The 12,356-nt window shown below is 50.0% G+C and overlaps 1 protein-coding gene across 1 annotated transcript in view; it reads right to left on the reverse strand.

Annotated features, from left to right (window-relative positions):
* Positions 1–807: 807 nt before the first annotated feature.
* Positions 808–12,356, reverse strand: part of LOC137152924 (bMERB domain-containing protein 1-like) — a 49,212-nt gene continuing 37,663 nt past the window's right edge. Inside the window, exons 3-6 of the mRNA XM_067547876.1 lie at positions 9,209–9,282; positions 3,945–4,059; positions 1,699–1,772; positions 808–926 (exon numbers count right to left, since the gene is read on the reverse strand). Coding sequence (XP_067403977.1) covers positions 808–926; positions 1,699–1,772; positions 3,945–4,059; positions 9,209–9,282 — 382 coding nt within the window. The remainder of the gene's footprint in view (positions 927–1,698; positions 1,773–3,944; positions 4,060–9,208; positions 9,283–12,356) is intronic.

Genomic DNA, 12,356 nt, shown 5'->3' on the forward strand with positions numbered 1-12,356 from the left:
AAAGACCTAATGGACAGAAAATCTGGGTGATTCCTCAAGCTTTCAGCACGTTAGGTGAAAAAACAAAGGGCCAGATACAGCTGTGTTGTAATGCCATTGGTGTCAATTGCAGCCCGCGTCAGATGAGTTTGCCCTACAGATCCTTCCTTTACATGCTAAAGAGTCTAGTGGCGTCTAAGCAGGGGGAGGTGGGGACATACTGAAGAGGAATGGTCAGGCCAATACAAGCTTTCCCTTGTTGAGCTGGGCAGGGATTTTTGCATGGAACATTTTTCTGTCAGAAACTGCCAAGTTGTCAACACCAAAACATTTCATGGCTCGGGTTTCATGACGTTTTAAAATTTGAAATTTTTTTAGAAAAAAGAAAGTTTTGGAAATTGTTGAAGCGTTTCATTTCAGCTTTTCAAACCTGAAAACCTCTGATCTGTGTTTAGAAATGTACGCTAATTTAATTTAAAAAAACCCTTTTCAGTCTGAAATTTAAGCTAATTATAGTTTTAAAAAGTTTTTAAAAAATAGAATTGTTTCGATCGAGCCAAACTGATTCTTTTCCCCACCTTTTTGGTTTTCAAAAAACATAGAGATTTCGAGATTTTGTTCCCGATTCAGCACAGGAATATTTGTTGATATCTCAAAATATTTCAACAGGCAGGAGACCCATTTCCTGGCCCACGGTGCGCCCCACCGAACGGTGGTGACAGCGGTGCTGTGGGGAAATCTTGCTTGCCTCATGTTTAGCTTGTCTGAGAGCAGGGAAGTCTACGTTACCCAGGATCTTGTCCTGTGCAGAGCGGCCTGGCAGTGACTCTACATAATAGAACAGGTGAAACCGCAGCACTCCTTGAGCAGGGTAAGGCCTGTTTTGGTCACGTATGGGGTGGAGGTTTGCTGCCCTCTGGACATCATTTTCTTCTCTTTGACAGGGGCTGTTAAAAAAGATCTTGTCATTGTAATGGTCACCAACTGAAGAGCAGAATGAGGGTTAGTGTCAATGTCGTCTCTTAGGGTTTCCCTTACTGGAGGGGTCTGGGTCCCAAGTGGTCAGGGATGGGCTATGCCTCCCAAATGGCCACGGCCGATATGTCCCTAGGAGTCATGGGACACATCCCAGGTGATCTCAGATGCGATTAGGTGGCCCTGGTCTCCACTTGCCTCCCAAAGAGTCGTGGCGGGAGCACACCTCCATTATTGCCAAGATGTGCACACCTCACTTGGCCAGCAACCTGCATGCTCTGCGGATAAGGAAGGGCCACGGAAGGAGGGGATATGCTCTGAATGACCATCGATGGCCCGGGCGGCCGGGCTATCACTGTTTTTATTTCTGAGGATCTGAGTGTGCTCAGATAACATGGTGATGGGGGCCATACAAGCAGCTGGGTAGAATAACAGACACACGCTGAATACATGAACCATAGAGGGGCTGGCTACCCCACCCAGCTACCAAAGCATCTTTGTGGAAATGGCAGGCAAGAAGCAGAACTGAGGTATGGATAGCAACCTGTCATCTTCCTGGGACATGACGCTTAGGCATCAGCAATGGGCAATAGCCGCTCTGTTGCGCTGCCACACTCCTCTCCCACGCCTTCTTCTGGTCCCAGTGTAAACATCACTGGTCTGTTTGTAGCAATTAATTCTTGGACTAAGCATCTCCGTATGCTGGGGTGTCTGTGTGATGAGTAATACTAATCAAGCACCTACTTGCTTTCTGGAGGCAGCTTTTGGAGAGCTTTGTTTGCAGGAATTCAGCCATTTCCTTGTCTTCTTCTCTTTCCCTGTGACAGGAAGAAATCGGTTCGTGCTTAGTGAACGGGCCAGTGACTCACCCAGGGGACATTGCAAAACAACCCAGTGACAGCCAGTCTCAGACCCCAGATCGACTCACACTACGGGGCTGAAATGAGCAGTGTAGACATTCCCACTTGGGCTGGAGCCTGGCTCTGAAACCGTCCCCCGTGCTGGTTTTCAGAGCCTGGGATCCAGCTCAGTGGGACCATCTACACTGCTATTTTCAGCGCAAGCCCAAGCCCAGACCCGGGCTCTGAGACTCGCTGCGTGGGGTGTTCGTTGTAGTGTAGACACACCCTCAGATGTTTGTTTGGAGACACAGAGGCATCATCTGATTGGAGCACAGGACTGGGGGCCAGGAGATCTTGAGTTTTGATCCCATCTCACCATCTGACTTCCTCTGCAATCACAGGCAAGTCTCTTCACTGCTCTGTGAAGCATGTGTGTGTGTGTATGTGTGGGCGGGGGGTGGGGGGGGGGCGGGATTTCCACTTGTGCCAGGTGCACACCGCTGGAATGTCTGTGACATTCAGTGGGCATTGGCACCTAAATCCCCTAGGCAACTTTGAAATCCCAGCCCTCAGTGTTTTTGTGACAGCTGCCAAGAGTGGCCAACGCACAGGGATCGAACCAGGGACTTCGGTGGATTAAATTGAAGATGCAGACTGCCCTCTCAGTGCTGAGTTATTGTTTTCCCAGTGGATCATAAAACCCTTTTCTGTTGACCCAGTTTGGCTCTAACTGTTAGGCCCTCCAGTCTCTGCTCTCGCCAGGTGACCCACCCTTCTCGAGTGAGATATTTGTTTCAACACATTAGAATCAGCCACGTTACCTTCACATCTTCAGTTTGTTTCCTTTCTGCAGGCACAGTGTTTTCAGTGCCTGTCTGGCAATGTTTGCTGCCTGTCTGGAGTTTTGGGGGTGGGAAACTGATGTCAGCTGGCACTCCTGAGCCGAGCTGTAGGAACTGTCTGCTAATGTGGGGATGCGGGTTAGTGACAGGATCGCCACCTACCTGTGATACACTGGTGATACTCCTAACAGTTACCGCACAGAGAGCTGGGGGCTAAAGCTCAGAACTCCACTCTGCACCTCCCTGGGTATGTGAGTACATGGGTAGAGATGACAACCTGCCAGGCAGAATTTGTGTTCCGAACTGAATATGCATCAAAGCCAGATATGCAGCAGTATGACCCTAAGTGAAACCTTCGGCTGCTAACCCTGAAAAGCAAGGTGCCCTGTGTCTTGTGCTTCCCTGGGTTGCTCTCTTGCAATCCTTCATTTCTGCCTAGTGCTTAGAAACCAACACAGACCATGTGCCTGTGCCCCAGGTCCTGGAGTCACGTGATTATATCAGGACTTCAGCTTTCATTTTAACAAATAATCATGATGAAAAGCTCAAAAATGTGACCTCAGTGTAATCACAGAATCACAGAAGATTAGGGGTGGAAGGAACCCCAGGAGTCATGTAGTCCAACCCCCTGCTTGAAGCAGGACCAACCCCAGCTAAACCATCCCAGCCAGGAATTTATCAAGATGGGCCTTAAAAACCTCGAAGGATGGAGATTCCACCTTCCACCTAATCGATACAGCGTGGTCTGCCTGAGTCTGCAGACTGCCTGAAACAATAGCTCTGAGAGGCATGAACTGCCCCATAGAGCTCAATGGGGTGTTGACTCCAGGATCCACCGCTCTGGGGATCCCCTGCCAACACCTTGTCAATAGAAGACTGAGCCCGTGGCAAGAGGATAGTACGGTGGGGCTGGCTCACCCAAACAGATACATCTGGCAGCTGGGGTAAGTCCTGGGGAGCTGCCTTACTGCCTCTTCCCCCCGCCTGCCGCTCTGGAGCAGGAGAAGTGGATGCCACTCTCCCTACCTCTCTGGGACACAGCCACTCCATGCGGGGATGGGGCCACACTGTGCGAGGGCATGGCCGTGCCTGGGGGACAGTGTTGTGATGTGTCTAGCATCCCGGACTGTCTTAATTTGACCCTGCCCAGCTCCCTGGCGGCTCAGCTGTTCTGTGCACTTCCCGCCCCCAGTGCAGACGCCCGTGTCCCACGAAGCAGCGTTGGGACACACCAGGAGTCTGACGTGCTGGAGCCCTGCCAGTCCCTGCAAGTTTCAAACACGCGTGACTCGGCTTCTCCAGCTACCTCAGCCTTTCAAATTCCACGTCGTCCACCAGGAAATCCCGGGTTTCCACCAGCTTGTGTATCCGCTGCACCAGCTCCTCCTCCCTCTGCTTCTCCTCGTGGGATTTCTGTTTCTCTGTAGTACGGAAACCAAAACCACTGTTTGCTCCCATGAACAAAATATGGAAACGTGAGATTCTCACTGTGCTGCAGGCAGCGCTGGCTCCTTGTTAGGCTGCGTCTGCCCTGCAATCAGAGGTGTGACTGCAACACAGGGAGACATGCCGGTGCCAGCTTTGATCTAGCTAGCTTGAATAACTAGAGCAATGATGCTGCAGCAGCACGGCCTAGCCCCTCCAGTACAGACCCAGGGTCCCAAGCAGGTTTCTCCATCTGGGGCTGCCTCCCATGCTGCACAAGTCCCACTGACTTTCAGTAAACATCCATAGATCCATAGATATTAAGGCCAGAATCAGCCATTATAATTAGTCTGGGCTCCTGCATAACTCTGGACACAGAATCTCAATCAGTGATCCCTGATTTTCAATGGTGCTAAAGGGATCTGGCTGCCCATCTCCCATTAGCATGAACAGGGATTGGATATGTACATCTCGCAGGTGGCTTTGAAGGGCTAAGCCGAAATCCTCACCTAAGTCCCGAAAGGGTGACCTAAGCCTCAGCCCCCCGGACAATCTCCTGTGTCCCTTTCCACTGTGCAGAAAATCTAGGCAACGTTTACGTCCTATGTAATTATTGGGAATACACAGCGATGTGGACATGATTTACGTGGCAATAAAGATAAATGACTGAAAGGCTGAGATTGGCTGTGCGCAGTTCTGTTTTTTAAAACACCCCCTCGCCCCCTTCCCCAGGGTTCAGGCAACATTTCCAAATCCAGCCCAGCACCGCCTGGATTCCATTGATCAGTCCTCCTCCAGCTAAGTACATACGCAGTGAAATCCGTGATGTGGAACAAATCTGGAGGCTAGAGCTCAGCAGTGCTTAAACTAGGTATTGACTCGCAGTTTAAAGCTTTTTATATATCGACGTGAAACGCTGCTACTAGGGGCTGAAGGGGGGGAATCTGTCATCATCATTCTCCTGTGTTAGAGTTCTCCCTAGGGCACAGAAATTTCTCCTACATCTTGGCTGAAATTTACTCATGTACAGTGGGTCAGCACAGGCCTCTTACGTCCTGCTGCAGTTCAACGGGTGAACCACAAACGTGTGTCCTGGAGGAGACGTATGTGGAGTTTCCAGATTAGCATGTCTCTACAGAGAAAGGCTTGTCCAGTGAGTAGGGCACTAGCCTGGGTGTTGGGAGACCTCCAGTCAAGTCTCTGCTCCGCCACAGACTTCTTATGTGACCTTGAGCGAGTCACCTAGTCTCTGTGCCTTAGTTCCCCTTCTGTACAATGGAGCTAATCGCGCTGCCCTACTTCTCAGGGATGTTGTGAGTATAAATAATTCAAGATTGTAAAATGCGCAGATACTCCAGTAATGGGGGGTCAGATAAGTATCTTAGATGTCCAAACATTCGCTAATTTGAGTTAGTTGGCAGTCAATTAACTTAAGTTAAAAGCTCCAGTGAGGCATCTTCACTTTTAGAAAGAGGCTTCTTGTTTCTCGTTTGAACTTGGCTTACTTTAGATTCCATCTCGACCTCGATATGCCTGTGTATGTTAGCAATATCCTGGCCTTGTGAGCTTTCTAGCCTGGAGAAGTTTGGCTAAGTTCTGGGCAAGCTCATGAAGATTTGGGGTTCTTATCTGAACTCAACCTCTGCTGGATCTGTCTTTTGAAGTTCCCTTGTGGGAGTCTCACAAGGTAATTGTTTCTCATGAGATTTGCAGCACATCCTGAATTGACTAGGGCTATAAATAAGACAAGAGCAGCATCTCTTGTGGTACCAGCATTTTCTGTCTCAGCTGAGACTAGGAATGCCAAGGAGGCGTCAACGGAAAAACAGAAGCAAATGAAAGAAAGTTCTGAAATTTTTTCAAACCTCAAAATTGTTCCAGTGTATTCAAGTTCTGGGCAACCACTTAGGTCAGTTTTTATTTACGTGAAGGAGGCAGAGGCCTGCACTAAAAACCCAGATTGAGGCTGGGTCCAAATTTTGCAAATGGCTCCTGACTTTATACTGGACAGACCCAATAGCCTCACGCCCCAGTCTGAACATCCCTCAGGCATAAGATCAGGTTCAAAATCTGGATCAGGACCTACATTTTTTGGGTTGATCCCACTTCTAGCCTGAATCAATTTGCACGTTCCTGGTTTATAGCCACACCTGGAGCAGCACTGATATGAGCTTCAAGTCATCCTTGATCTGGAGACACCCTCTAGACAGACAGAGTCTGGTAAATGAGCTGAGATGCTGTTCCAGAGACGAATGCACAGACCCTTCCTGCTTCATGGATTCAAACATCACAGCTCTTGCTCTCTCTAAATGCTCCATCACGGCTCCTGGGAAGTGTCAGATCTGCAGAATGAGACTGTGTCTGGGACAAACTTCAGCCCAGACCTTACTGGTTGCGGCCCCAATACAGGGAAACATGTCAGCATGTGTTAGGCACATGGTTAAGTGCTTTCCTCGAAGGGACCTGAATCAGGAACTCCTGGTGGGAACCATTTCCCTAACGAGAGTGATGTGATCAGCTCTGCCATGACATTATTCTTCCCCATTATTATTTAAGCCCTGACAGTCCCCTGCTGCTGGTCATAGACTCACACCCCAGAGCAGGGGTTCTCACAACCAATTGCTGGTGGCCACTCTGACAAATTTTCCTAAAAGACTCCCCAGCTCCCCATCCACCCCCCAGCCCCTACTGCTTCCCCTGGCCCCCTATCACCTCCCCGGGCCCCCCCGCCCCCATCATCCCCGGGCCCTGCTGCTTCTCCCCCGCATTAGCCCAAGTTCCCTTCCACAACCTCGCACCCCAGGCCCACCTCGCTTCTTGCCTCTTGCCCATGGTGCCCAGTAAGGCCGGCACTGCCGAAGCCCCGCCGCCCCGGGCTGAAGCCCAGAGATGAAGCTGGGTGGGGGGATGAAACCCAGAGTTTGCTGCTGGAGCCCTACGGCTGAAGCCGGGAGGAGGGAGGCTGAAGCCCACCTCCACAGACCGGGGGGTGGCTGAAGTCTGTTGCCAAAGCCTCGCAGCTGAAGGGGGGCAGAAGGGGAGCGTAAGTCCACAATCTGCCCCTAGAGCCCTGCATCTGAAGCTGGGGTGGGGCTGGAGCCCACCCCTGGGAAGTTGGGACGGGAACTCACCAGCCGCTTGCAGAGTCGAAGCACACACACCGGCCCCACGTGTGGGCAGAGGTGCTGCCCGGAGCCCCCAGGAGGCTGCGCGCTGCAGGGCGCTGATCCTCTGCCGGCAGCGCCAGCAATCACCAAAACAACACATCCAGGAGCACCAGCTGGCGCTGCAGGAAGGGGCCCACTGCTTTATCCCCCTGCCCCATCTCTGCCCAGGAGGCTCTGGCGGCTGCAGAAAAATCCCCTGGGGGCGGCATGCAACCACGGCAGCCACACTGAAGAACCACTGCCCTAGAGGAGTCAGTCTAAAGAGCTGGGCAGCACACACCACGCTGGGAGAGGCAGGAAACACTCCTGCCTTCAGGCCTGATTCCCATGTACTTCAATGGGCTTTGCAGACGCCCGTTAGAGCGTGGGGGGTGGTTCTGTCTTGCTTTGTTTCTCCCTGCAATGCTCCTTCCCTCTTCCCCCAGTTTTAGGACGGTGGGTGCGTGTGTTGCTTTGCCAGAGGTGAAAGCTGTGAGGAAGGGATTGAAAGGGGGAAAGCTGGGCACCCCAGGTGGTTGGATAAGGGGAGGCAGATGCAGGAGGCAGCGTGAGAGAAGGGGCGAAAGGAGAGGTGAAGTGCGACTCAGCAGAGGGATGGGGCAGGGAGAGGACACGGTTGGAAGGCGTTGCGTGATATAGGAAGAAAAGAGCAGAATTTCCTTTCTGATGAAGCTTTGATTTTCTGTTTGGCCGGTTATTCTCTTCCCCAAAAGTCACCTGAGTGTTGGGTACATTGGAATCAGGGATCTCTCCACCCTGTCTGGACCAGATCTGCATGCACGTGAAGGTCCCTGTACTCCACTCTGCCAGTGAAAACAGACCTTAGGGTAAGTGAATAGAAGGCCGGGCCTGCTCTTTCCAGCGGACACTCTTACTCTAGTTACACAGTGAGATGCTTTTTGGAAATTGCCATGCTATGAATACGAATCCGCTAGCTGTGACCCTTCTTTACAGAGAGACTGGTTAGATTCCCAGTACATACCTGCCACAATGTGGGGCTCTGGTGGTTCTGTTAACTCTCGGAACTCGGGCTGGACCAAGAGGTTTCAGGTGTTGTCATGCCCAGCCCTCCCCAGCACGGAAGGGGGTGTGAAGGTTACATCTGGAACACTCTCCTTGCCTGTGCAAGCTGCTCACTGTCTCTAGCCCCCTGTGATTTCTGGCAGGCTGCCTCCACCAGGGCCTGCAGCATTTCCTATGAACTCATGGCCAGCCTGCCATCTACCCCATCTCCTCGCTGTCAAAAGGCTGGTGTGAAATTTCGGCTGTGTCTTGTGGTAACACAAAGAAGAAGAGGTGTTTTCCCCATCAACACCAACCTCTGCTGATCTACATGCTCAGCCCTGCCTTTAAAGGCCTCACTCCCCTCCCATCACCAATAGAAAACCTGCAAAGGGTTCCTCTGCCAAGTGATTCCAAGAATTCTCCTCCTTCTGCTCCTGGAGTAGCAGTTGGAGAGGTTGGTGTGAACTAGAAACCCTGCATAATGCATGTGGGAGGCTCCAGAAGTAGCTGGGCCTGTAACAGAATCTTGTTCTCTGTGGATCAGGCCCAGAGGAGGATCCTGTAACAGACACTCACCAGTGGCTTACAAAAGGATTTGGAGTAACTTCATTTTTATTTCCTTATTCCTTTTCCTTTTCTTGTTTCTTTGTATTTCCTTGTTTGGGCCAGAACAAGCAGTGGAGCAGGCAAACAGCCACAGAGAGAGATGATCTGGGGATATTTCCTGCCTAGCCAGAAAAAAGAAAGTCCCAGCAATATTGCAAGAAGGGCTGCTTTTGTGAAAGAGCCCCAGGCCAACTTTGCAGACTTGAGAGGGATCGCAATGTCTGGTTGCTCAGCTGACTTGATCTGCTGCACCTACTGCCTAGTATGAGCACATCCAGGGATAAACGGCCTGATCAAGAACATGCCCATCGGCTTCAAGTGCAGTGGAAAGAAGCCTCAGAGACTTTCCAAAGTGCCTGGGTCTTACCTGGGAGCGTGATGAGTTTCTGGAGCTCCGTTTTCAGCCGACTGATTTCTTTGCAAAGCTGAATGTCATCCATCCTGCAGAGACAAACAAAAACACTTAGGCCTCGTCTCAACTTAAAAAATAAATCGACCTAATATATATGATATATATACAATTACTGCGGCGGCTGCTGTCCACACTGCCCTCCTTGGGTCCCTGGAGTGCGTCCTCACCAGGAGCCCTTCCACCGACCTCAGGGGCAGCGTGGGGAGCTGAGCGCCCCGTCTCTTGGCTCCCTGCCGGGAGCCCACAGGCTCACAAGCTTTCTGTGGGCTGTCCCCCCACTCTTTGATCCTAGCCGGGAGATTAGGGAAGTCAGGCCGGGCTTCTCAGTTCCCTGCTCTCCGCCAGAACAGCCATGTCAATTTCACAACTCAGCCGTGTAATTGACAAGGCTGCCCAAGCTGGGAGCAGGTCGAGAAACTCCAGGACTTCTGGCCCCGCTCCCAATGGAGAGCGGAGATCAACAGCCCTGGCATTGCCCTGCTCCCAGCCAGGAGATGGGCTGCAGCCGCCCACATCCTGGCTCGCGGCTAGGAGCCAGGTGGCAGCCGCCCACGTCCCAGGAAGCTGGGCGGCAGCTGCCTATGGCCCCGTTGACAGTGGGCAGCAGCTGCCCACCGCCCCGACCCCTCTGGTCCCAGCGAGAGCCAGGCTCCAGCTGCCCCGGGCTTGCAGCATCCAGAAGCGGGAACCAGCCTCACGGCTTCCTTGTCAACTTGACAAGAACGACAGCCCCTCCACCACGGAAAGGGGACGCAGGGTCTACACTAACGTTGCGTCGCCCTATCCTTTCCAACAAAAGCCCGACACCTCTTCTCGAGGTGGTTTTATTTTGTTGAAAAGACAGGGCAGCTTTGTCGGCGGGGGGATGATTGCAGGGTGTACACCACCTCTGGTTTACCAACAGACGCTGACTTTTTTGACCAGCACTGTTTTGTTGACAAAAGCTGCCGAGAACTGCAGCTCATTTTAATTGTTAAGTTGCTTTTAAGAGCTTTCGTGAGTGTTAAATGGTTTGTGCCATTGGTCATTGACAAAGCAATCATTGTATCATTCTAATGGGACCTAATAATGAAGCTTTATTAAAGCCTGGCTTATTCTCTCTATCATGACAGTGGTGGACGTCTTCCAAAAAACCAGTTTCAAAGGGGTTCCTTTTTCTTTGTACTTATTTAGAAATTTTAAAACATTCGAAATGGAAAGTAAGACAGTAGAATCATTGCGGAGAGGTAGCCATGTTAGTCTGTATACAGCAAAAACAACGAGAGTAGATCTACAACCTGTCCTAGCAGATGATCCATCTCTCGCTCAGGCAGTGGGCGGCAGACCCATCCTGGCTTACAGACAGCCCCCCAACCTGAAGCAAATACTCACCAGCAATCATACACCCTACAAAAAATCCTACCCAGGAACCTATCCCTGCAACAAACCCCGTTGTCAGCTCTGCCCACACATCGTCTCTAATGACATCATCACTGGTCCTAACCACATCAATCACACCATAAGGGGCTCATTCACCTGCATATCCACTAATATTATATATGCCATCATGTGCCAGCAATGCTCCTCAGCCATGTACATTGGCCAAACTGGACTATCACTACGCACAAGGATAAATGGACACAAATCAGACATAAAAAATAATAACATCCATAAACCAGTGGGAGAACACTTTAATTCCCCAGGGCATTCTGTCTCTGACCTGAAAGTTGCTGTACTTCTCCAAAAAAACTGCAAAAACAGACTTCAAAGAGAAACTACTGAGTTAGAAATGATCTGCAAACTTGACACATTCAAACTGGGTTTAAACAGAGACTTGGAGTGGCTATCTCACTACCGAAGGTAAATTACTTTGCTCACCCATTCTCACCTCCTACTCAATGGTCGTCATTAAGTCTTAAGTACTGGACTCCACCTCCCCCATTGTTCTCAATGCACCTGGATATCTATAAGATGCCTCTGTGTTACCTATTTTCTGTATTACTGCATCTGAAGAAGAGAGCTGAAGTCTCTCGAAAGCTCATGTCTGCAAATATTAAATGTGTTAGTCTTTAAAGTGCCACAGAACTCTCGTTGTTTTTTAGTAGAATCACTGCGGAAGTAAAAGAGGTAATGTGATTCATATTTTTAAAAATAGGAAATTTGTAGGTTTCTAAAAAGAAACCTGCAGGTTTAAGCAAGAAAGAAGAAAAATCATCATTGTCTGCACACAATATAATATCTTTTAATCTAATCCTATCTGCAGAATTAAATGTCAATGCCCTACTGAATGAGCAGCACACCATTAATCTGCTAGGGCATGGTGATGAAATAGCCAAGAACCAGGCACAACCGATAACGATATTCCAAGCAAAATGTACCTGAAGTGCCAAGCTGGGATCCAAATTCAAATTTCCACTGGGCTTGGGGTGCCTGCCCCTAGTGGTTGGCTTTGGAATGGTCTCTAGCTAAAAAGAATCTTTACTGAATAATTGAATCTTTCATTCTGAAGATGAAGCTTCACAGCCATCTTGTGAGCATTTCAGCTCGAGCATCATTAGCTGTTGGCTTCTGACCTGGGTTTGCCTGGAGCTGACTGGAAACGAGCAGTGTCGAAATACGCACTCATTTTGCTAACTGAAAATGGTGCTCTTTAGCCCCTGTGTTTGCAGCAATCCAATTATATCACCAGAGAAAACAAAAGAAATAAGGATTGTCTAACAAAACCCTTGAGAGGTATCTTAGTTTCAGGGCCCAAGCCAGTAAACCCTTATTCACTTGATTCAGTGGGGCTACTCACAGGAGTAAAGTCTACCTGTGACTGACTACTCCTTCTAAAGGACTGCACAAATAGGGGTTTCCTGAAGCACCTTGTTATGTATCTGATAGTCTTTGTGCACCTTCAAAAGTGGATCAAACTATGTATCTTTCCTGCAGATCCCTCGTCCTAGATACAATGCCAGTTCTCCCCATGCCGTTCTTAACTCCAAGAGCCTTAGGTTTTGCTGATTACTTGATTACTGATTACTTGATTTCCAGTTCTTTGTTCAGAATCACCCTGCCATTAACCAAAACAGAACTGGCATATTTAGTGCGGTGCAGCCCAAGAGCCAAATGATCGTACTGA

Source organism: Emydura macquarii, unplaced genomic scaffold, assembly GCF_026122565.2.
Source record: "Emydura macquarii macquarii isolate MOO-44397 ecotype Brisbane River unplaced genomic scaffold, CSIRO-AGI_Emac_v2 contig_1230, whole genome shotgun sequence".
Lineage (NCBI taxonomy): Eukaryota > Metazoa > Chordata > Testudines > Chelidae > Emydura > Emydura macquarii.